At 36.9% G+C, this 26,241-nt stretch overlaps 2 protein-coding genes across 19 annotated transcripts in view; one reads left to right on the top strand and one right to left on the bottom strand.

Annotated features, from left to right (window-relative positions):
- LOC110798227 (uncharacterized) overlaps positions 1 to 7,868 on the bottom strand; it is a 41,043-nt gene extending 33,175 nt beyond the window's left edge. For 2 of the 18 annotated variants that reach the window (XR_008920424.1, XR_008920422.1), the window contains exon 1: positions 7,362 to 7,706. The gene's annotated coding sequence lies outside the window, so the exon portion shown is untranslated. Of the gene's footprint in view, positions 1 to 7,361 lie in introns of all 18 variants that reach the window. The other 16 variants (XR_008920428.1, XR_008920426.1, XR_008920429.1 and 13 more) reach the window with 14 other exon arrangements.
- A 10,309-nt stretch (positions 7,869 to 18,177) lies between these two features.
- On the top strand, positions 18,178 to 25,775 carry LOC110798226 (tonoplast dicarboxylate transporter). Its single transcript, XM_022003402.2, has 6 exons — positions 18,178 to 18,772; positions 20,341 to 20,827; positions 22,069 to 22,112; positions 24,000 to 24,095; positions 24,209 to 24,719; positions 25,281 to 25,775. The coding sequence occupies exons 1-6, from the start codon at positions 18,338 to 18,340 to the stop codon at positions 25,349 to 25,351; spliced, it is 1,644 nt and encodes a 547-aa protein (XP_021859094.1). The 5' UTR covers positions 18,178 to 18,337; the 3' UTR covers positions 25,352 to 25,775.
- Positions 25,776 to 26,241: the final 466 nt, after the last annotated feature.

The following is a 26,241-nucleotide window of genomic DNA, read 5'->3' as shown; positions in this document are numbered from 1 at the left end:
TAGGAATTCTGGGGGTAAGTTTTACTCCAACATCGTAACCACCTGTCGTTCCTCGTCTAGCAGTTCTCTAGTTTCCCCCAGGGATTCTAAGGCCGTTGTTTTTCCCATAGAAATTCCCGATCCTCAGAAAGACATTGATGCTGAATTGGATCAGATCCCTTCTTCGGGCGGGTTCAATTCTCATGACCGCAGGAAGATAATGACGTTGATGCGCAATGCCATTCCTCCCCAATATGTTGAGACTCTCCCCGAGGCGGCCGAGAATATGCTTGCCGCCATGCAGTCCTCGGCACTGGACGTGAGTTTCATTATGCCTTTATTTTTACACACTCGTTTCTCTTTGTTTGACTCTTGCTATTTTCGTGCAGATGTTCATTCTGCTGGACTCACTGAAAAAGTGGCGCACTACTTTAGTGCATGAAGAAGCGCGACACCGTCTTCTGGCCAGTCAGTGTGGCGACCAGCATTTTGCTGAGCTGGAGATGCTTCGCTTTGACAGGCGGGAGCAGATTGACGCTGTGACTACCGCCCTGGCCTCCCAAAATGCTGAGAACACAACTCGTCTCCTGCAAATTGATCAGAACTTTTCTGAAATGGAGGACCTTTCCAAGAAAATCAAGGAGAAAGAAGCTGAGTTTTCTCGTCTTCAGACTCAGTTTAAGGAGTTGGAGGTCCAGCTGGAGGCGGCTAGCAAGGAGGTTGCTTCGTCACAGAGCGTTCTCGACCAGTCGGCCATGCTAGGTGAGAAATCAATTCGAAAGGGTATGGAGCTTGCATGGAATGCTGAATTTGCAAGTGAACGTCCCTTTAGCTGGTTCGAGAAGTTCCTCACCTATCAGATTGAGGTGGAGAAGGCTCAAAAGGAAGGACGCACTCCTCCTGAGTTTGTACCCAGCGAGGATGAGGAATGAGCTCCTAAGCGTCTTGTATTTATTTTGAACATGTTTTCGTGACGCCTTGCTTAGTGGCTTTGTGCATAATATTTGTAATTATGACTAACTTTTTGGGAATGACATGGCGTCTTTTGAACGTCTTATTGCTTTTTAGCTTTTGTCATCATTTTTTTTTGCTATGATTATGTCTGACGCCTCCAACTTGAGACGTCAGATGTCTGCCCTGGTCTTTTTGCCAAGGTCTTTTGCTACTTTATATAGCTATGTGTTAGAAATGTGTAACCCCTGTGTTCTAGGTGATCAGCCTAGTGAGGGTGCTAATCTGGGCCACTTCTTAGGCCTTTAAACGACTAGTCTTTTTTGGGAGAGCGTTAGTTTGCATTTCTCCGAGGAATTTGATAACATATTTGCCATAAGGATTTCCCAGCAAGGCCGGCTTGCAGGGAATTGTTCATTTAATGTTTAAAACATGCTACATGGTGCGTCTAGGTTCTAGACGTCTTTACAAAGCATATAATCAAGATAAGTGTCAATCTAGAAAAAGTACTTCTTGAGGTTATTCGCATTCCATGTACGCAAGATCGGACGTCCCTGCATGTCCTGGATCCGGTATGTTCCGTCTCGAACCTCCTCGTAAATCTCATACGGACCTTCCCAAGTAGGGGTGAGTTTCCCTTGTTCATTGGCGCGTCCGACGGCTTCCATTTTCCTAAGTACAAAATCTCCAACCTTAAGTATTCTTCTAGAAACCCTTTTGTTGTACTCCCTCGTCATTCGGAGTTTGTATAGCTGCTATCGTAGAGCCGCGTTCCCTCTGGTTTCTGGTAAGAAATCCCAGGCCGCCTTCATCATTTCCCAATTGGCATCTTCATTAAACAACATGACGCGCAGGGTTGGTTCACCCATTTCAATGGGTAGAACGGCTTCAGCCCCATAAGCTAACAAGAATGGTGTTTCTCCTGTGGAATTTTTTGCCGTGGTCCGTATAGACCATAAAACATTGGGTAACTCGTCGGCCCATAAACCCTTTGCCTCATCAAGCTTCTTCTTCATCCCTTCAGAGATGATTTTGTTGAATGCTTCTACTTGTCCGTTAGCTTGGGGGCGTCCTACTGATGCAAAACATGTTGTGATACCATGGTCAGCCAACCAATCTTCCAATTTGGGCGTCTTGAATTGTGGCCCATTGTCGAAGACAATAGACTGAGGCACGCCAAATCTTGTGATTATGTTTTTCCAGATGAATGCTCTCACATCTTGTGCCTTAGTGTTCTTTAGAGCTTCAGCTTCTACCCATTTAGTGAAGTAGTCGACGGCTACTATTACATATCGCAGTCCTCCAGGCGCCGTCGTATAGGGGCCTAATAAGTCTATCCCCCACTTGGCAAATGGTATAGGGCTGGTGGTTGGCGTCAGTTTCTGTGCTGGTCGTCGAATTAGGTGAGCAAATCGTTGGCATTTATCACACAACTTGACCAAATTGAGGGTGTCTTCTTTGAGAGTGGGCCAATAGTATCCGGTTCTTAAAGCTTTTTCGGCCAGGGCCCTCCCTCCTATGTGAGAGCTGCATAATCCATGATGAAGATCTTCCAGTACCTCTTGCCCCTTCTCGGGGGTTACGCAGCGAAGAAGAGGCCGTGAGAAGGCTTTTTTGTATAGAGTTCCATTCCATATCTCAAATCAGGTGCATTTCTTTTGTAATCTTTCTGCCTGCTTGGGGTCATCAGGGAGTACTCCATTCATTTTGAAGTTGACAATATCATCCATCCAGGTGGCTGTTCGGTCTAAGATGTCTTTTCTCGAGGCGTCAGTGCTTTTGGACTATTTTACCTCCCAGAATACATGACGTGGCGTGTCGCAGGATGCTGAGCTTGCCAGTTTGGATAAAGCGTCTGCCTTGTTATTTTCATACCGGGGTATGTGTTGTACTTTAAAGTTAGACAACTGTTGAACTTCTTGACGGACTCTTTCCAGATATTTTATCATGGCCTCATCCTTGGCCTCATATTCTCCTTTGACCTGACTGACGATTAACTGCGAGTCAGACAAAACCAGGACGTCTGTTGCCCCTGCGGCTCTGCTCATCTCAATTCCACATATCAGGGCTTCGTATTCAGCTTCGTTGTTCGACGCCTGAAAGTTAAACCGCATTGCATATTCATAGATATCCCCTTCTGGTGATTCGCAGATAATGCCGGCTCCTGACCCGTTCTGAGTGGCAGAGGCGTCCACATGTACTATCCACTGGGTTTTCTCATTCTTCAAATAGGGTGGCTTGGTCAGTTCCGTGATGAAGTCAGCAAATGCCTGTCCCTTTATTTCCTTCCGCGGTTCATACGAGATATCAAACGCGTTAAGCTCAATTGCCCAGTTGAGCATCCTTCCGGAAGCTTCAAGATTGGTGAAAGGACGCTTTAGCGGTTGATCCGTGTATACTACCAGTCGATGAGCCAGGAAATATGGACGAAGCTTCTTACTAGCCAAGAACAGAGCAAAGCCAAAAAATTTTACTGTTGGATATTTGAGTTCAGCATTCTGCAGCATGTGACTGACAAAGTAGACACGTAGTTGCGTCCCATCCTTCTCTGTAAGAAAGACGGCACTTAGTGCGTATTCTGAGATGGCAAGGTACATATACAAAACTTCCCCTAAGAGAGGGCTGACTAGTCGAGGCAAAGTATGCAGATGTTCTTTTAGGCGAAGGAAGGCAGCCTCAGCTTGCGGCGTCCACTCAAACTGAGTGCCCTTTTTGATGGTACTGAAAAAGTAGTGACACTTGTCTCCAGCTCTAGATAAAAATTGTCCCAAGGCGGCAAGACACCCAGTTAGGCGTTGCACATCTTTGACCATCCTTGGCGACGTCATATTGATGACCGCCTGCACTTTGTCCGGATTTGCTTCAATGCCCCTTTCGTCAATCAAGAAGCCAAGGAACTTTCCAGAAGATACCCCAAATATGCACTTCTTGGGATTGAGTCTCATCTGGTATGTCCTGAGGGTCTCAAAGGTTTCTCTCAAATCGTCGAGGTGATCCGTCTTCTGCTTGCTTTTTACAATCATGTCGTCGATATAGGCTTCTATATTCCTCCCCAGCTGCTTTGCAAAAACTGTGTTCACCAACCGTTGGAAGGTGGCGGGAGCATTTTTTAAACCGAACGGCATTACTTTGTAGCAGTACAATCCTTGTTCCGTGACGAATGATGTCTTCTCCTGATCTTCGGGCCATAATGGGATCTGGTGAAATCCGGAGTAGGCGTCCATGAAGCTCATCATGGCATGTCCGGCTGTTGAGTCGACGAGTCAGTCTATCTTTGGCAGTGGGAAACTGTCCTTAGGGCAGGCTTTATTGAGATCGGTGTAATCAACACACATCCTTCACGTCCCATTGGGCTTGGGTACCAGGACTACGTTAGCTACGGACGTATGAAGCCTGCATCCATTAGTTTCTTAACCTCGGCAGCGGCGGCCAAATTTCTTGCTTCTCCATGATTTCTCTTCTTTTGTCGTACTGGCTTTACAGCGCTGTCCACATTCAACTTGTGCACGGCCACCGCCGGGTCTATACCTGGCATCTCCTCTACCGTGAAGGCAAATATTTCCTTGTATTCTCGGAGCAGTTGCACTAATGCTGCTAACATGGGGTCGTCAGGGTGGACCCCAATGGGGACCGTTCGAGATGGGTCTGCTAAGTCCAGAATTATAGCATAGTGTGCTCCCACTGGCTCAGGTCGTCTTTCTGCATTGTGCTCCGTTGGTGTCTCCCGGGTTTTACGACGGCTTGCCAGAGGTTTAGCTTGCTCTTTTCCCTTCGGAGAGGCTCCCAAGGCCGTCGGCTCCAATGTCGATAAGTAAGAATCCCTGGCCAACTGTTGATTTCCATAGAGAGACCCAACGCGTCCGTTACTTCCGACAAATTTGACCAACAGTAAATGAGGAACGATCACAACTTTTAGGTCGTTGAGCGTTGGACGACCAAGTATGATGTTGAATGTGGTGAGGTTTGCTACAATTATAAACCTGATGACAACTTCTTTGGTCACTGGGGGAACTCCAACAGAGGCCGGGAGCAAAATGGAGCCGATTGGACGAACGATGCTCCCTCCGAATCCTACCAAGGGCTCGTACACTTTTTCTATATCTTCAGGATTGTGTCTTAATTTCCGCAGACATTGCAGACTGATTATGTCGGACGAGCTCCCCGTGTCCACAAATACTCTCTTCACCTTGAGATTAGCCACCTTAATCTCTATAACCAGAGGGTCATCATCATATGGCGCTGCCGCCCTTCTGTAATCGTCTTTGGAAATTTCTACAGAGGGTAGATTCTTCTGTGCTGGGTGAAGATGAGATGGACCTTTTTGCCGTCCTTCCTTACATGGTTCTCCTGCAGCTATTCCCCATGATATTACCATAACTCTTTCGTTTGAATACTGAGTGGGGCTCACTTCTTTGTGTGCGTCCTCTAAATGGACGTACTGGCGGAGGTGTCTTCCAGCCGCGCGATCAGCTAATATCTTCCTCAACATCCGACAACTTTGGGTGTCATGCCCTTCGTCGTTGTGGAAAGCACATAAAGGGGCTTGTGCGCAAGAGGTGGTCAATCGTCGGGGAGACGGTTCTATTCCCAGACTCGGTCCTTCAGCAAGGAGGATCTCGTCAAGAGTCGTGTTGAACATAAAGGGACCCCTAGAGGACGACCTCCTTCGCCCCCTTTTTCCCTCGGAGCCACAGCCATTCTTCCTTCGGGTGACGCTCTCATGCTGTCTTCTAGGAGCCTCTAGAGAGTAATGGCCCTGGGCCTCACTTTTCTTTTGTAAAGTTCGTTTCGTCCGTCTTCCTGGACGTTCCTCTTTGAAATGCCGACTCTCTCCCTCCAGGGTGCGTCTCTTCATCGGTGAGTCGAGATCTTCTGACAAAAACTCTACCATCCTGCCATTATCGTGCTTAGGATTGACTTCGTGAGAACCATCCAACAAGGGCCGCACAGAAATGACGGCAGCAGGCCGGCTAGCTGCCGCGTCACAATGAGTGTTGGACCCATCTTTAGACACCCCTTCTCTGGCTGGGAGTTCTGTTTTGCCCTTGGTTTTTCCGCAGTCAGTTTGAAGTTCAGCCATGACACTATACCTCCCCACAAACGGCGCCAAATGTTGTGGGATCTTTTACGGTGCTGACGTGGCACGCGTTCCTCGGAGGTATCAAGTATGACCTGGCACGAACTTCTGGCAACCTGCAAAACAAGAATATTCCCGTAGGAATATTCCCTCCGATGCTTAAGTAAGTATAAGCTAGAGAGATAAGTAATTTGTAGAGAGAAGGCAGAGCAAAGATAAGTTTTTGTTGGTGGGGATGAATTGAATGCCCTTTTACCTTGGGATCTGAGCTATTTATAGTGTTAGGGTTTCTTGGGGACTGTGCCCTCAACCCTAGCTGTGGGGTGTGTGCCCCTTGGGGATTTAGGACACGTGGCCCTCGGCCCGCAATGATGAACCTTTTACCATTTGGACCTGCCTTCTCAGAGAGGATGGGCCTTCCAAAATGGGGTTCTGCTCTTATTTCGTTTGGGTACCATGGTTTGGGCCTTCTTACTAGGTTTGAGCCCAGCTGGCCGGTATTGATCGTTATATCCTCTTTGGGCCTTGTGGTGGAGATATTCAAGCCCACATCAATTTGCTATATAAGATGCTCTAGCATCACGTGGTAAGTTGTTACCTTCTGTTTAATTAATTGGATTTGATCAATGATCAATGAAATATGCATTTGATGTCAGTAAAGATGAAAGCAGTTCAACTCCATTACATGATCGCTAAACCCACATCTAAACTCAACAACCAAAATTCGAGAGTTCCTGATATAACAAGAATAATATCCTAGCTACTTCTTGTATATACATGCCCTATGATTTCTTTAGAACATACATAGAATTATTTAATTTCATAACACAGAAAGCTTAACACATAATTGGTTTCATACAACAAGAATAAGTTGTCTACAGACCGAATGTGGAATAGGAAAATGAGGACCAAACTAAAAATCAGAAACTTTTTACTAGAATAATCAAGTACTCATTAATCATACCTAATCATACTAATTACAAAGGTGAAAGCACTCTATAGAAAATTAGCCCATTTCTAAATGGACAACAAATAATAACCAAAAGCCAACAAAATTTAGGGAAATTGACTAATCCTCAAACGCACATTCTCGCAACAATCAGAATCAGATAGACATATGATGAATTTTAATTAAAATGTTTCTAGATATCATACGAGAGCCAATTTAAAAATTAGGGTGTAAGATTGAAAACCCTTTTATACAATTGACAAGCCTAAAATAAAAATCAAATTCAAAGGGTACTCAAACAGAAACCCTAAATCAAAATTAAATACCAGAAAATATGAAATTAATCAAGAAATTCAAACAAAAGAGGAGTTTCACATTCAATATAGTAGAAAACGAAATTCTTACCAATGTTTAGGAGTTTGATGCAGACAAGCTGGAAAATAAAGAGAATGAAAAACCATGAAGTGCAGGACTCGCCACCGATAATGGGAAGATGGAGAATCGATCGGGAAGGAGACGTGTCGGCCCTTCGCCGGCGGTGGTGAATTTCTTGAGCTTTGTGAAGGTTTCCTGGTGAATTGAAGTTAGGTTTTTTTTTGGTACGAGGAGCCTAATGTTCGTGGGTTTTTTCTTTCCTAAGGCTAGGCGGCAGGTAGGAAAAAAAACTCATAATCTTATTTACATTAAAAATAAAAATTATAATTTTATTATATAATATATAAGTAAGAAACTAATTTTGTAATATCTCTGGTTTCTTTGATTCTTTCTTAAATATAATATTATCTAAGAAACCATATAATTTAGGTATGAGGTTTCCTATATTTTTCCTAGGAAACCACACTTCTAAGATAATTGGTTTCTTTATCTAAGAAACCTAATAAGTGACTTATGCGGTGCCTTACCAATGGTTGCTTAGCCTGTAGTAGTGTAAATTGCATGATTGCTTTAATTTTCAAGTTATTACTCATGATAAATGTTTATACTTTGCATGCTTCAATGTATGTTTTAACTATTGTTTATAATTAAATATATTTTACTGCAATAAATCCTTTTAGAAGGGTAACAGTAAATTTCCTCGATTGGTAGTGAATCCAAGAACGATTCACGGAAATGAGAGGAAATGAGCAATTTAAAATGTACGTTTCTTTTAGCGATTTTATGGTTGTTTTCGAGTATCAAAGTCGAATGGCAAACCGATTGGTGCTTGTGAATTCAAAATACAATGTAGTTTTGAGATCATAAAGCATTGAGTTTAAACGCTCAGCTTTACCAATGGTTAACAACATAATATCTTTTATCCATTTAATTCTCGAATGAGTCTAGTCCCTAGACATTCGAATAGATCGATGCTTAGAGAATTTAGAAGCTTCTGGTAAGATCATCTAGTTGAAACAGAATATTCAACATAAATAAAATGGTAAGAAATTTGTTGGAGTGACATTGGACATGTCTAACAAAGTATAAAAGTCAACACTAGAGAAGTCAATTCTTAAGACTATAAGAAAGGGTACAAGAAATAGGAAAATAAAGAACAAATGAAAGGAATTTACGATTCCGTTTCTACCTATAAGTTTATGTTTAAAGATAAGTGACCTAGCAATCAAACTTCCTTGGTATCATATACCGCTTGAGGTTCTTACTTCTGTAATAACTCAAACAGTGGAAGCTATGCTACACTAATGGCCTACAAGTGGGAAATGAAGCATGGCAATGCTACATTAGTTGTAGGGTCAGCTAGTTTGTTTTAAGTCCTTACAAGGCTGGAACTTAATGGCTATTTTGTTCCATAATCAGCATACCTGAATTTCTGCTTCAAACACAAAAAGACTCACATTCAAGAAAAACAAAAACAATGTTTGTTTGTTTATTTGAATACAATGGTCATTTACGGGTTGAGTCATGTGTGCTTGATTAAAACAAACAACTCCTTAACAATAAAAAATTTACTAGGTTCAAATCAACCCCTTGATTTGAGTTCCACTAATCTTTGGCATTGTTGCTTAGACCATATGAACAAGTTAACATTCAAGACAAGCTAGTCTTACTTGTTGAAAGTAACAAAAGAAAATGAGCTATTTTTAGAACGCCTAGACAATAGAGTTTAAAGCTAAAGAAAGATTTTATGACTTTATATTTCACCTAGATTTGAGTGAATATTGGTTTATTTACTCAAAGTGATATAAGTTTGAATCTGTTTGGCTAGTTCAAAGATTCAGAAGTATAAAATTCACATGGCAAGAAATCATAAAGATCTAGGTTAGATCATGACGATGGTTACTTTAAGGCCAAAAATAATCATCAATGATTGTGTGTTGTAATTTCACGATCTAGCTCCATAAGATATGTCATATCTACGTTGGAATGATCGAAGTCAATTAGTACTTGATTCGATCAATGATGAATCATAAAGATTTTTCCTATAATTTCTAAAACAAAATGCTCAACTACCACCAAACTAAACCAAATTCGTCAAAGCTATTGAAAAGTAATTTCTGAATATCTTTTCAATAATATATATCTAAAGAGTTGCTAAACTCAGTGGGAGCTTAGTGTTTGTTATTCAACAAACTAAGGACCAGATGTAGATATATGTTTCATTGTGATTTATTCAAATGAGACACAAGGGTATTGTTTCTACCACGAATTTTTGAGAACATAATGTTTGTTTGCTCGAAATAATGTCATTTTGGAGATTCGTTTCCAAAATGACAAGTTGGAGAAAATAGACCTCGAAAGTCTTCGAAGCGAACAACAAACATAAACGGACATTCCGGAGGCTTTTAGAAGTTCTTCAGAAAATCCGAACACTTATTCTTTAAGGACTTTAGAAGTGGCTTTAAAGAATGGACATCTCTTAGAAGACTTTACAAGTGCTTCAAAGAGAACAAAATAATCAAAGGACTTTCAGGTGTCTGTTAATATTCTATTGTTTGATGTTCTATACCCATGTAGGCATAGAGTTCAGGTTACTGAAGCTATGAGATTCTTCTATTAGATAGTGAAGAAACCTAAAACTTGCAGTTAAACTATTATCATGAAGATTAATGAGTTTGTGACTTGTAAAAAAGCTATGACGAAACCCAAACTCCCTAAAATGGTTAGAGGCCATATATAGACTCAAATGTTTTAGATGGTTAAAGGCCATAAAACACACTCAATGTTTGGATGACAAAATTGAAATTTTGTTGATTTGCAAGAATGGTTTAGATCTATTGGTTGCAAATTGGTTTTAAGGATAAAAACCACCAAACATGGAATTGTGTTCACACACAAAACTAGATTAGTTGCTAAAGGTTACAAGCAAATTCATGACATGGATTGTGTTGAAACCTCATGCATAATCGTAATGCTCAAGTCTATATTCAAGCAATGATTGCATATTGGTACATATAGCAATTGGATGACAAAACGTATTCCTCAATCAAATGTTGGAATAAACTATGTACATGGTATGTCATAGGATTTGTGGATCCAAATAAATGCTTGAAAAGGAAAGCTAGCTTATAAAATCTAAGTACAGATTTAAGCAAGCAATTGGGAATGGGAACTGTATTATAGTGAAGCTAATAAGTATTTTAGTTTCATAAAATGTATTATAGATATATAAGAAGTTTAGTGGGAGTACGTAAAACTTAATTGGTCATATGTGTATCACACACATATCTCTCTATTTTGAAATAACATTCAAATGCTAATGACTTAGATTTGAAATTATTCATCAATGATGGACCAAGGCGAAACTTAGTACATACTGGGTATTAAGATCTATTTACAAATATCTTAGAATATTGTTTTGGATTAAGTAATGGAATTTACTAAATCAAACACGAAAGACTCCATCGGAGATATTCGAACCATATGATTAAATCTAACTAATGAATGTTTGAACTATGTATAAGAATTTACTAAGTTAAACATCAAAGAATCTAATGAGATTCTTCACCTATATTATATGTCAAAGAATTCAGCTGGATTCAGTATCTACTGAACCTGAATGAGCTAAAGTTAAATGAATAGAATTCAATTGGGAATTATTCTGCAAAAGAATTTATCATATATGATATAATATGAGGATCGCCAAAAATGTATCGTATGGCTTTAGGCATGACGAACATATACCAATCTCTATTGATCTAAGTGAAGATCAACTAGATTGAGATCAAGAAAAATTTATGGTACTTGAAAAGGTACATAGGAATAGTTCTTGATTCAGGGAAATAAAGATATGCTAAATATTGATGCTACACGCATAAACACTGGCAAAGGATCAAGCAAATATCCCTTTGGAGTTAACCATTGGCAAGAACGAGCTATATGCATCGTGTTTTGAAATGGCAACATGGATTGAAGACCATGAGTTGTTGCATGTGTCGGAAATTAAACATTAATATATATGTTCAGAGATACAGATGGAAAGTCTTCCACATATCTGTGAACTACTTGGATAAATAAATCCAAACAAAGCATCACTAGCAACCTATACAGTTGAAGTAAAAGTACTTATTGCCTAAGAAGCAATGAAACATAGTTGTTTACGTAAAGAGTTCTTCACTGAACTTGGGTGGATCACATGTCTGTGACTTGATGGTTCTTCATTGCAGAATGCGTAGAACCACTATTGTAGCAAGAAAGACTAGATCACAAAATAAACATACTCAAAAGATCTTATCATCCTATCTCAAAAGACATTCGATGAAAAAAGATATTAAGATTGGCAAAGCATGATAACTAAACCTATGCAACAAGTGAAATACAACACTCACATTGAGGCACTGGAAGTCAAACATAGTTTTGAGTTCCATTAATTATTTTAAAGATGGGTTCGAGTCCCATGGTTGTAAAACAATGGAGTTGAACATTTATTATATATGAAATGTAATTTCATATTCCATTTAATCTTGGTTTAGTATTAAATGACGAGTCCTTTCAATTTAACGATATATTCAAGATAGACTGTTAGGACCAGTCCTATGACTAAGAAACGTCTATCAAGTAAACTTGAATGTCAAAAGTTGAAAAAAGGTCCCTGGTCGGAAGTTTTCTATAAAGGTGGACGCATAGAAAACGCTAGACGACTAGAATGCAAGATGACTAGTAGTTCTGTTTCTTGAACTATGTGGGCATGGCAATGTCGAAATCATTTGCATAGATACTTACTTTGAGAAGATTAGTATCGGACAGACCTATGAAACTTTACTGTAAGAGATGAAAATCTGTCATAAGTAAAGTTCATTACATTATTAAACACTAATCCTCAATACCTGAGTGATTTGAGATTACTTGTTTGAGAACTGGTTACTTTGACGTTGTCAACCGTCGCACCGTAAAAGGAGACTATAACGGCAACGCTCAGGTAATCACCTATCAAATGAAGTCTAACCTCAAGATCACAAGATTGGGATTGTCCTCCCATAAATCGGATGAGATTCTGAAAGTTGTACAAGGCCACTCGGAGAGCTAGAAACTGAAAAATGCATGGTCGTGCTCAGATGAATCATAGGCTCTGATTATCTGTTTATTTGATCAGTTGAACTCTGAAACCGAGAAATACCTCTGGACATAATAAGGATGACTACTCTTACCTTTATGTTCATGAGCAAGCATCAAGCGACAAAGGAATTAGGCAATGCACACTTGTCCCTAACCATTTTAGGGAATCTGGGTTTCGTCAGTTCAAGTGGAATTAATAATATTAATCCACAACTTACTCTTGAGTGAACCCATAGGGTCACACAAATAGTACGTGAATGGATCAAGTATTTAAGTGAATTAAATACTCTATTTATGAATATTCGGAAACGACGGATCTCAGTTCCCGTGGGAGCTAAAATCGTCAAAAGACAAAATACGAAAACTCCGGAAATAATGATATTGCCGGAAACGGAAATATGGATCATAACGGAAATATAAATATTTTCCAAGTCGTAGATGTTGCCGGAAACGGAAACATGTTAAGTATCGGAAAATATTATCGGAAATAGAAATATTGTCGGATTCGGAAATATTGCCGGAAACGGAAATATTTCCGGAATCGGAAATATTGTCGGAATCAGAAATAAATTTCGGAATCGAAAATATTAAATATTTGTTCAAATCGGAAATAAATTTCGGAATCTGAAATATTAAATGTTGTTCGAATCGGAAATGAATTCCGAAATCGAAAAATGAATCGGAAGCGCGATGTACGAAACGATCGTCGGACGAGCTTGCTAGACGCAAGGCCCAGCACAAAGCCAGGCCCAACGCCTAGCGAGGCCCGCGCGCACAAGCGAGCAACGAGGAAGGCCCAGCCCGCAAGCGCCAAGGCAGGCCCAGCAGCAGCACCCATCAATGGGCCGCGTGCTGCCAGCGCCCCAGCCTTGGGCCGAGCCGTGCACCAGCGCCCCTAGTGGGCTGCGTGGCTGCGAGGCTACGTACGACCGAGTCCTTGGTCGTTTAGGATTGCTTGCTTAATATCGTTTTCCTAATTCTACTCAAATTGAATGTTTTTGTTAAATCTGAAACACTTAGGTGTTTGATTAAACATTAAATTCTAATGATTTAATTCAACTAGAAACCTAATGGATTTAGTTATTGGAATCCTAGTAGAATTCTAATTCCGTTATTTCCACCCTATAAATATGTGGTTCATAATCACAATTAATACACAATAATTCAATAAGTATTCACATCGATTAAGTTCAAGTAAGAATTTAATAATTTGCCTAAATTAATAATTAAGCTTTCCGAATAAACATAATACCTTAGAGAATATCCTAGTTGGTTGAATCTAAGGCGGATCCGAACGTGCTGTGGACTATCTACGGAGGGGCGACATTTGGAGTCCTAAACTTGTTCTTGTTCGGTTCGGGAGCAGCTAGGGAAGGCACGAATCACATGTATGTATCCTAAATTATGCTAATTGACTATGTGGAAATTAATTTGGATTCCTGGATTTATGGTTTTTCCACAAGAAATATATTGTTTATATTTATCATAACCTAACAGCACACACCTATGTAAAGGAGAATACTCTAAAAATAGAGCACCCCTTTGAGGGGCAAATGATGTGGCCTTATGTGTGGCAGGCTCTACCTGTACCTAACAAGGGGCAACATATGACTTATACTTGCTGGTCAGAAGCATATGACTAAACAAATCATCTCTAAAACGCACAGCATAAAAGCCCAAAAGCCCTATAGATGCCCAAGTACTACAAAGGCACTTTAAGCCCTTTCTTCTGAAATACCAGATAAGGACACATGTCCTCAACTCTAAGATAATCCAATCATATGAATAGGATTTTTCTGAACACTTTCCAAAAACCCTAGCCCTATATATAGTTCAAATCCCAAGGTAAAAGGGCAATCAATTCAGGGTTACCTACCTCAAACTATTTTGCTCTGCCTTCTCTCTACAAATTATTTCTCTCTCTAGCCAATACTTACTTAGGCATCGGAGGGAATATTCCTACGGGAATATTCTTGTTTTGCAGGTTGCAGAAAGATCGTGACAGCGCATACTTGATACCTCCGAGAAAAGGGTGACACATCATCACCAACAAAGTTCCCACAACAATAAATCTATGGAAAGCTTATTCCAAGGCCTATACAATCATGTGATGTTCATGATCCAAATCATAAATTATAAGACAAAATTTGACTTCGTAAGGACGTATCATTTGCTAAGCGGGCTAACGAGCGTATTCTAGGCACTCGTAAGCACTTTAAGTAACTTGGGTTAACATTTACATGTATTGTGCCCAGTAAGTATGAGTTTGAGAAGTGTTATTGTTCGAGCTATGCTATTCTAGAGCCTAAAGGAAAGCACTAGAACATTGTGGCGCATACATGTGTGCTGTAATGCGGACAATCATATTCTATCTTTCTATCGATGCAACCACATATTAAGCCGTATCGGAATGCGAATGCGACTAAATATGTGTCCAGTCTATTTAAATAGCTTTCTATTTATGGAAGTTTACTATATTTAACAGATTATGCTCCGGATGGTCTCTTCAGTCAGTCGAGGGTCGTTCTTCAGCTAATCAGAGTGCATTTCCGGCAAGTGGGTTATAGTTTTATCATCGAACACACCGCTTCGGGTGTAGGGACAAATGTAGGCATCTACACTACCAAAAATGTGAAGTGAGTTGTTTTCTTTCCAATAATGTCGAACTCCTAGATGAGTTTGGAACACAGGAACTTGTGGTATCCGTAATTCTTCTTTGCAACATTGTTGTGTTTCAAGTGTTGAATTAGGGTTAAATTTTACAAATGATTTGTGCAGATTCAACTGTTGTCCCGAAGCCGTGCAAAATGTACCAATTATAGAACTCAGTTTGCAGTTGCATATTTTTGGCATGAAAATATATCATCGCGTCATTAGCAAAAAAACAGATGTAAGATGTGTGGCCCACGTCGTGCAGTCTGAATACCATAAAATAAATTAAAACCTTGCCCTAACTTTGTCATGCGGCACAAAATATCCATGCAGAAAAGAAATAGACATGATGATAAAGGATCACCGTGTCGTATAAGTTGGGCTTAAAATGAGGAGATGCTCTTCCATTTACTAGAACCTTGTACGACACCGTTGAAATACATTGTTCCACTAGATGAATCCAAAAAGGTGGGAAACCATAACTCCTGAAGACTTTAAGCAGTAAATGTACTCCAGTGAACCCTATCATAAGCTTTACTCATGTCAACTTTAATTACAGCCAGTGGTGGTCCAGTTCCTCTTCGGCCATTTATACAAGTCAATGATTCATGACTGATAAGAATATTGTGAGACATATAACAGCCCGGTATGAACACATGTTGCGATTCATCAATCAAAGACGGGAGAAGAGGGTTTAGGCGGTTAGCCATACACTTTGATGCGCATTTGTAAATCGTATTACAAAGACTGATCGGTCGTAAATGACTAACTAGTTTAGTTGATATATTTTGCGATAGATTATAGAAAATGGTGAGGAGGAGGGAAAATCTAATATATATATATATATAAAGGGGAGTTTTTTCAAGAGATTTTGGAGCGCCACGTAGGATTGTACAGTCACAATTTTATTTTATTCTATATTAAATACTACGTAAAAGATAAAAATGAATGGGGATAAAATAATATGGTTGAATAACTTATCACAAATATCTTTTACAAGCTACTTTACAAAATTTATCTAATTAAATGATAAGTTATAGCTTAACAGAACCACCACGTACAAATATATCATTCTTATATATTATTGTATAAATAACGTAGTATGCAATTAAACCATCCACGACAAACGTCGTTCACAATCAAATCATTCTCAAATATTGTAACCCAGGACGTAGGTAGTAATATTGGTTTACAATGCTGCAGGTGGGATTTGTTCGAGTACAAAGGTGAGTTAATGGAGGAGATGCAAACGGAGCTAGCCTATGAACGGGCCATGAGAACATATTAGTTCCCCTTGATTTGTATGCGTTGTATTATTTAAGTTTTGTTGCTTGGTGTATGAATTAGTTTTCTTTCATATGTATGCATTAAGTTTTGTTGGTCGGTGTATGAATTAGTTTCCCTTGATTTGTATGCAATGAGTTAGTTTCCCTTGATTTGTATGCAATGAATTAGTTTCCTTGATTTGTATGTATTGTATTATTTAAGTATTTATTGTGCTTGATTTCATCTTGTTTAATTAACTCACGCACATTAATTATTTATTGTGTTTCAGCGTAAAAGTCGATGGTGGAGTATTACGCATATAGGTTGCACACAATAACAAGTGAAACACAAACTTTAATGCAAGGAGGGAGATTGATGCAACAAGTTATATTGGACTGCTACTGTTCAATTGATGACAAAAGGTTTTCTTTTATACAGCACAACGAACTACAATATAGGTGTGTAACCGCGGTTGCAAGCCTACATGTGTCCATAATATATTCACCGCAAACCTGAGATAGGTAGAATTAGAAGGACAACAGCTGGAAGGTCGCCCCAATATCATATTGCATCAAAAAATTTAAAAAATATTTTACTTGGAAGCATTCCACTAACTTAACTATCTATGAAAGACATATTTAAATAAAGCTCAAATGTAGTTTTATAAAATATAAAACACAATTAACGAGTAGGTAATATTGGTAAATCATATTGTTGCAGTGTTAAATACGTATATAGATTGGTCATATTCAAATATATAGGTTCAAATATTATATAGATACCTACTACGTATTAATTAATTAATTTGAATAAATCAGAAACAGTTTGTTATGTTGTGTATTGGACTGAAGAATCAAGTCTGATTTCTTTAGATCTTAAACTTGATTAGGAGTTGGGGTAGTGATGATCTAACTATAATTAACCTCCTATTGTTAGATGTAATTTTGATTGATTTTTTTTGTCAAACCCCTTATAGTTTGTCAATCTTTGATATACTTATCCTCAAATCTGAATATGATAATTACTATTACGAAGAGATAAATTTCGGTAATAGTATAAAAGATACAATTATCCCCTTTTAAAAAATAAGATAGAATTATAAATAGTGAGTTTTCTCAAATGTAAAATACCATAGAGAGTGGATAGAATAGTCAAAGAAGAAAAATAGATAGAATTTGTATTCACATTAAGCTTTAAAATAAAAATCGAAATTAAACTTCTCAAAAAAAGATAAATATTTAAACTGATAGAGTGATAGTTATGAAATCTACCTTATTACGATAAAGATAAAAAGATAAATATACGGTAGATGTGATTCCATTCTTTGAGATAGGCGTAGAGGTGCAAGATGAGTATTTTGTTCTTGGGTTGAACTTGTACATGTACAAGGATGACCAGATTGGACTTTATTATGAACCAAATAGAATTTTAGATAAAAATTCTTATAGAATTTTATTTACATTAAACATTTAATATTTGAACTAATTCATATTATAATTGATTCTACTTACATTAAACCTATATTTTTATCTGATTATTATTACAAACTCGTGCATTTATAAAACACTTATCTGTATACAATGATATAATAAGACATATGTATTTTTCGTTACAAACCCGTGTATCGCACGGGCATCAATACTAATTTAATTATATTTTCTTTTCGATTCAACGAAAAACGATCAAGAAGAACAATTTTATATATTAATATATGTGACACTATTTCGAAATAGACTACTAAAAATAATCAACAATTATTGCTTCCAAAGCCAAATCAAATATTATGAAAATTAGAGAATGGTCATAAAATGTCCAAAAAGACATCAAGGCTATCCACGTTCTATCACATTATCCAAATTCCATAAATAAAATCCCCCACCTTTCTATTTTTTCCCCCCTTTATTTTCTCATAATTACTAAATTAATATTCCTAGTAATTTTCCTTCATTTAATTTCTTCCTTGTTTCTAAACCATGGATAAACATGATCATCAACCAATCTCGACCGATGATTTTAAAACACCCCTTCTCCCAATCAATCTCAACGATACTAATGAAGAGGGTTCATCTTCCGTTATCATGTCCCTTGCCACACCCAATACATTCTTCATCCTTCTAGGACCTTTGTTATGTGGAGCAATATGCTTATGGTTGAAAGTTGGTGAATTGGACTCAAGTAGAAACATGTTAGGTATCCTTGCATGGATTTTTACGTGGTGGCTAACCGAGGCGGTCCCTATGCCGGTCACCTCCATGTCGCCGTTGTTTCTTTTTCCGGTCTTCGGAATCTCGTCGGCCGATGTGGTTGCCAAGTCTTATATGGATGATGTGATTTCTCTTGTGCTTGGTAGCTTCATTCTTGCTCTTGCTGTTGAGCATTATAATATTCATAAGAGGTTGGCCTTGAATGTAAGTCCTGACTTTTTATTCTTTTTGTTACGCTACTTTTTCAGTTTTAGAGCTCCGATAATTCATATTTCCGTTAAAACTTTATCAACTAATTTAGCTAATTGGATGTGTACAAAAAAATATAATTACTGAAAAATACCAAAAGTTTTCGTAGTTGATGATCGACGGCACTTTTTTTTAATTTAGACTTTTCCGTTGCTGGTAACCAACTATTTTCTGCGTAATATTAAGGTAACTATTAATTTTAGAGATACATAGTAACGTACGTATGTCTTAAATAGGAAAAATGAAAACAACTTCAAGTTACAAGGGAGTATGAAGATACTGTTTCTTCGTATAAATGTATAATTGGACACGCAATTTTTTTTACTCACATATGACCATAATTAAGTTCACTAATACGATTAAGTGAAATGGTAAAAATATCATTTTCGTATTTGGGTGATGATAAAGGTCGCAAGTTGCGACAACATTTAGTTGTCACAATCTTACGTGTCGCAGTTTAATTGGTACATATAGGCGCCACGTAGGCTATGTGTCATCATGATATTTTTATTATCAATTCAATATTTTTACTATGAAAATATGTAAATAGATTAATCGATATAAAAAAGGAAACAAATTAGAATATTAAAATTTTCTTACCTTTTTTGAATCATGTATAATGGATTATATAAGTTAAATATTTTAGTTTCCAATTTAAATCATGACACATAAGCATGTCATGTCATCATTGTGACACAGCTTAAAGGTCGCGTGTTGCGACCTTTATCATTTTCGTATTTACTTTTTCGTTTTCGATTTTACTTTTACACTACTCAGATTATACACTATCCTATAACCGTCTACGTAATTAATGAACACACGATCACGTAGGATCATTGTAAGAAATTGGGTTGTCACTTTAATTTTACCAAGTGAAATTGCAAAACTTTTAATCATTCCATTCCTTGACAAAGACATGCATGTTAAACTAGTACAAAGTAGGTGATAGAACAAATCATTTTGTAAAGACGACAGCTGGTACAATGAATTAGTGTTGTCGAAGATTAGATCCCATCACTCTGATTAATAATTCATTTCCACTCATTTAATTGCCACGTATAATTGAGGCTTGTTGATTTAATATTGGTCCAAATACAATATATTCAATATTCAAAATTATTGAATTTGTTCATTCAAATAACATGTCAAATTGTCTGACTACTAGTACTCCGTGTATATACACAACATTATGCACCACAATGACATAATTATGGAGAACTATTTGTAATTGAACATTTGTACAGTACGTCACAAATTTAAATCCGCTTAACCATTAAATACATAGTACAACATATTTTACATAAGACTATAAGAGTAACAATTAAGAGTAGTTTATATGGAAAATATTTGTTAACTGAGTTTTATTTGTAAACCACTCTAATATTTATACATGAATTGAAACAACTCATTAAAGGTAAAGTGCACAACCTAATAGGATAATTTCATAATTTTGTCTTACATAATGATAAAAAAATATTAGTACAAATGATATGATGTTAATATATCTGATGAATCGGATACAGATTACTCTATTATTTTGCGGGGACCCAGTAAACCCTCCGCTTTTACTCCTAGGCATATGTGCCACGACGGCATTTGTGAGCATGTGGATGCACAACGTGGCGGCGGCCGTGATGATGATGCCCGTAGCCACAGGTATCCTACAACGACTTCCAACGACAAGGAGAGTAGGGCAACAAACCGACGCCGTGGACAAGTTTTGTAGGGCAGTAGTGTTGGGGGTGATATACTCTGCGGCTATCGGTGGAATGTCCACGTTGACAGGTACAGGTGTCAATCTGATATTGGTTGGGATGTGGAAGAGTTATTTTCCTGAAGCGGGCCCCATTAGCTTCAACACTTGGTTCTTCTTTGGGTTTCCTTTGGCACTCGTCATCTTCTTCTTTATGTGGCTCATTCTTTGTTGCTTGTATTGCAAAAAAGGCGCGTCAAGGGCACTTTCTAATTACTTGGATAAGGCTCATCTTAAAACAGAACTCGACTTGCTAGGTAAAATATACTCCCTACTTACTTGATTTTTCCACTTATTTTATTTTAACTGAACACACATATCAACGCATAATTTCGATCATCTTTAATTTTCCATGGATAAAGATATAAAATAAATTGACCAAACCTATATATTGGGAAAAATATAAGAAAATTCGATATCACTCTTAAAGATATTTAAGGATAGTAGATGCATTCAAATATTCAATAAACTTTAAGGAGTCTCGATACTCATCTATTCCAAAAGTAATGAGGCTATACTACCTCCGTTTCATAAAATCTTTACGGTTACTATTTGCCGAACATTAAGATAAAGTAAAAAATATGAATAAAGTAAGATAAAGTGAGTGAAAACTGTAAATATTGCAGGGTAAAAAAGATAAGGTAGTATATTTATGTTTCAAAATAGAATAAATAAAGTGTAAGAACATTAAGAGACGAACTAAAACAGAAAGCGTATAGATCATTTTGAAACGGAGGTAGTACATGTTAGGATTATATGTACTAATTCAGTAATTTTTGGCATAAATGAGTCAAAACAATTAATTTAGCTGTGACACATACTTATATCTCGTTCATTAGATTAATCTTTTTGGGTAGGGAGAGCTATAAAAGGCAAAGCGAAAAATATTTATAGACGGGATTTTATCATATGTCTTGGATACCACCTTTCAATACCTTACCAACTAAGCTATGTAATAGTTGACATCCACTTTGTTAATTAGATTATTATTGTAGTATAATGATTCATAATGATGTAGCGACAGTAGTTTGTAGTTTGTTGTATTGATGTCAGTAAATACAAATTATAAATGGAGATTTAGATATTCGAACGTGTGATCTATTGTATCCATGTCCTCAATTTTAATGGTTAAACCAATACGTAAATGGTATAGGTAATGATAGTAGCTAATTAGTAGTCAAGTAGGTAATATTATACGTGTAAATAGGTGAATTAAGAACTTAATATTTGCAAAAAGCAATAATTAAGAATCTCTTCTAAAATTGATTGATTAGTTGACAAGTAGGAAAGAGATGAGCAAAGTGCAAAACATCTTATCCAAAACTATGAAGATGTCATATTAATATATTATATACGTGGCTTTTTTGATGCTTATGTGTGAATTACACGTTGTATGCTAAGTCCTTAATTAGAACTTATCCAAATCTATATTTGACCATTGATTATTGTCAAAGGACTATTTGACTGTTCGATTTAATTGTTTTGTTTCTTGAAATAGGTCCAATGTCCTTTGCAGAAAAGATGGTGTTGTTTGTCTTCTCGGTGAGTTTCTACTTCTTTTATTTTATTTTATTTTAAACAAAACTATTCCGCTTGTTCGAAAATTATGATCATATATTGTTTCCGTAAAGATATTCTATGTAATCAGGGACGAAGCCATAATCGATCATGAAGGGAGTCAGATGTCAGTCAACAACTTTTAAAACACAAACAGTAATACAAAATACTAGTGATAAACAAAGTATAAATTTAAAAATAACTCATATTGACTTCATTATTACTTTTCCATCTGCTCCAATCTCATACAATTTTTTATGATGGGAGTGAAATTTTTCTCACAATATACTAGCTACTTCATATTAGTCTATTACGTACGGGGTAAGTGATAATCATAATTAATTAGATGACAATTGATAAATGGTGAAATAACACATAAAAAGTAGAAGTATTAATCAAACAAAATAAATTATAGATATTGGATTAAAAAATATGAATGATCGATATACAATAGGGGAAAAAAAATCTTCTATTCCTTTAACTTTTATTCTGTTCTCATACTTACTTTGAATTGAATTTTTTAATTAATAGATGAATATTAAATATTATTATGTAAAACGTTGCTCGATTAGTCACAAATCACAATGTATATTTTATATTTTTTACAATACAAAATTAAGATAATTAATTACTATATGATACATTAGCAAGTGTTTCGCGCTAAATGAAAATAGTTAAAAGGAATGAAAGAGAGTAGAGACGTAGAGTAGTTTAGGTGATAGAAAAAATAATCAACCCAAAAACATAAAGATATATATGAAAGATAGACAAACTTAGTTTTTGTACTTAAGAGTATCGATCAAAAATTAGGTAAAAAATCTGAAGGACAGAGTATTTTTTAATAGCAAGTTGATAAATTCTAGTGCCACAAAATAAAAGATAATTGAGTACTCTGTAACATTGAATAGATATTGAAATGAAAACAAAAGTTTATATTTCCCAATTAACTGCCATTATTCTCATGCTAGAAAAATAATTTACTCCACATTTTTGTAGAGAACTACACCTATTTATACCGGAAGCTAATACATACACCCCCTTTGTATCAAATAGTAACATACCGTGAGCTCATATTGGTTGTTTTCGCATAAACAACCCCACACGAAATTAAAATTTAAATCTAAAATAGCAACCCCACATGAAATTTAAAATTCTAAACCAATCACAGGCAGGGTATGTTACTATTTGCTATCCAACGTATATATGTAGCCTTTCGATTTATACCAGTACAAATCTAAACTAGCTATTCTATATTCCTAGGGGAACCAAACTATTACATACTTAAGAAAAATATACTCTTACAAATATTTTATAGGTCCAGCAGTAAGCTTGAGGGGGGCCATATATGTCCTACCTGGGCCTCAACATCCCCTCGGCACTGTAATTAATGAATTATGCGGGGAGCTCATCTAATAACGACCACCGTCCTATTCTTTTAAAGAGTTGTGTCCTACAAATTTAACAGAGTGAGTTATCGAAAAAATCCTTTGAAACGCTCAGGTCAATCATTTGTGTAAATAAAAAGAGAATAAAAAGAGAATAGTAGAGAGAAAAGGTATTATGACCAGAATTTATATCTGAAAAATAATGTGGCTATTCAGTATTCATAGGAACGTGTGATACCATTGGGGGTAAACATTTGCAATTATTGAGCTTAATTATGGATGATTCTCAAACAAGCCCATATAGGGATTATCGTCAAGAGTATTTCATTAATTTTCCTATGAAGAGTATTTTGATAATTCCCTTTTTTGAAAGTGGGGCATACAATTACAACGGGCCTGAAAACTTAATTTGAACTATTAACGCAATGGTAAAGGTTGAACACTTGAACTATAGGATCCTAATGTTTCAAATCCCTTGGATGTGTAGGGGCTAATAGTGCTATGGATGACAAGGAACTTGACAGATGAGCTTCCTGGATGGGGAGCTCTTTTTAAAGGGAGAGCTGGTGATGGCACTGCTAGTGTAAGTACACTCTAAACAAACTTGTAAATTTGACACTAGACCTAATTAACTTTGCTAATAATAAAACCACATTATATAATACTTGTGTACATATATGTATGTATAATGTATAGGTGTTGATGGCAACTTTGTTATTCATAATACCAAACAAGAGACGAAAGGGAGAAAAACTAATGGATTGGAACAAATGCAAGAAACTGCCTTGGAACATTGTCCTCCTACTAGGGGCCGGTTTTGCTATAGCAGAAGGAGTACGTTCAAGCGGCCTAGCAGATGTGTTGTCCAAGGCGTTAGACTTTCTTGAGGCCGCCCCGTTTTGGGCGATCTCCCCAGCAGTGTGTCTCATAGGTGGAGTCATAACCGAGTTCACCTCTAATAACTCCACCACGACATTGTTGGTCCCGTTACTTATTCAAATTGCACAAACAATGCACTTGCACCCACTGTTACTCATGGTCCCTGGTGCAATTGGAGCCCAATTTGCTTTCTTGCTTCCTACTGGAACCCCTTCGAATATTGTTGGGTTTTCTACTGGCCATATTGAGATCAAAGATATGCTGAAAGTTGGCCTCCCTTTGAAGATTTTTAGCACCATTGCTCTGTCTCTTCTAATGCCTACTCTTGGTAAGCAACTTCTTCTTTACCTTCTAATTAAGTTCATGCCATATTTTTTAGTTAATTAAAAAGATCGATGTAAATAACTAAAAGTTTTAAGTTTGCTGTACATTTCTTGCACGTCCAAATGTGTGGTGCACGTTCAGACTTGGGACCATGGAACGTCCAATATGAGGAGATGCAAATAACAAATATTCTAATTTGTTTCTTTCTTTATATCGATTACCTTATTTACATATTTTCATAATAAATATTTTGCATTGGTAGTAAAAATATTATGATGACTAATATCCTACGTGACGCTTAAATGTACCAATTAAACTCCGACATGTAAGATTGCGACAACTAAATGTTGTCGCAACTTGCAACCTTTATCATCACCCAAAAAAATATTTTGAAAAGAAGCAGTAATAACAAAAGAGTAGATATATCCACATACGTACATTTGATGATTAATTTTAAACATCTACTTCCTTTAAATAAATAAAAAATAAAAATTTAAACATCTACTTCACTCTTGTCTTTTTGGCTTTTTGCACTATAAGTTTCTAACAACTTTCTTTTGAGCAGGAGCCTATGTTTTTGGAACCGATAAATTGATGAAGTATCCATTAACTTGGCGCAGTTTACAAGCATTGTAACATTGAACTCCTCCACACACACACATATATATATGGCCAACATCTTTGGCTGTTTAATTTCTAGTTCTATACTTTTGTGTACGTATATAAACTTTAGCATCAATGAATTAAGAGTCAAAGATGTGCATTATAGTGTAAATTATTTTTATCACCCTTAGCCGTGCTGGGAGAAATTGTACTCACTGCGCGGCGTCCTTAAGGGTATATCAGGCTATGTTTTATACCATGCAGCTAACTTAAATGATTGGTTAGCTTGTAAATTTTTTACGCTCGGTTTGAGTAGTCTACTAGGAGGATCAGACCGTAGCTATACCTTGTAATGGTCCTGGAAGATCCAAAAGCATCTCCTGGTTTATTTATATTTGGCAATGTATAAAGTAAAGTTTATTTCACATCAATCAATTTTTTCTACATTTATAAGTCATCTAGTGTGTGGTTCGGGCGTTGCTCCGGGTTTTGACTTTTATTAGGGATTTTTTTGCAAATATGTGCACATATAGATGATATCGTTATCACATTACAGTGGTGACACAAGAGTAATGGCAGATCAACAACCTTCTCAATCTGAAACCCCAAATACGAAAATCAAAATAAAGTCGGATCCTTTTCTTCATCATTAGTTGATTTATTACTCAACCTCCGTCAATGTTTCCCCACTTACTCATTTTTACACTTTATTACACCGGGATTTTATTAAGGCTTAAACTAAGAAAGTAATAATTGCATGTACATATATAAATTAAGTAAGCATTCCTTTTTTTTCCCTTTTTTGCATTCACTTTTATTCAATGAATTATTTATCGTAAAAAGAATATACTCTGTATATGTTTATATAGAAAAATATAACATAAGTTGTGGTTGGTTAAGATGGTAGGAAGTGTAACTTTTAA

This window comes from Spinacia oleracea, chromosome 5, assembly GCF_020520425.1.
Source record: "Spinacia oleracea cultivar Varoflay chromosome 5, BTI_SOV_V1, whole genome shotgun sequence".
NCBI classification, from domain to species: domain Eukaryota; kingdom Viridiplantae; phylum Streptophyta; class Magnoliopsida; order Caryophyllales; family Amaranthaceae; genus Spinacia; species Spinacia oleracea.
The sequence above is the reverse complement of the archived record's forward strand: the minus strand, read 5'-3'. Positions and strand labels throughout refer to the sequence as shown.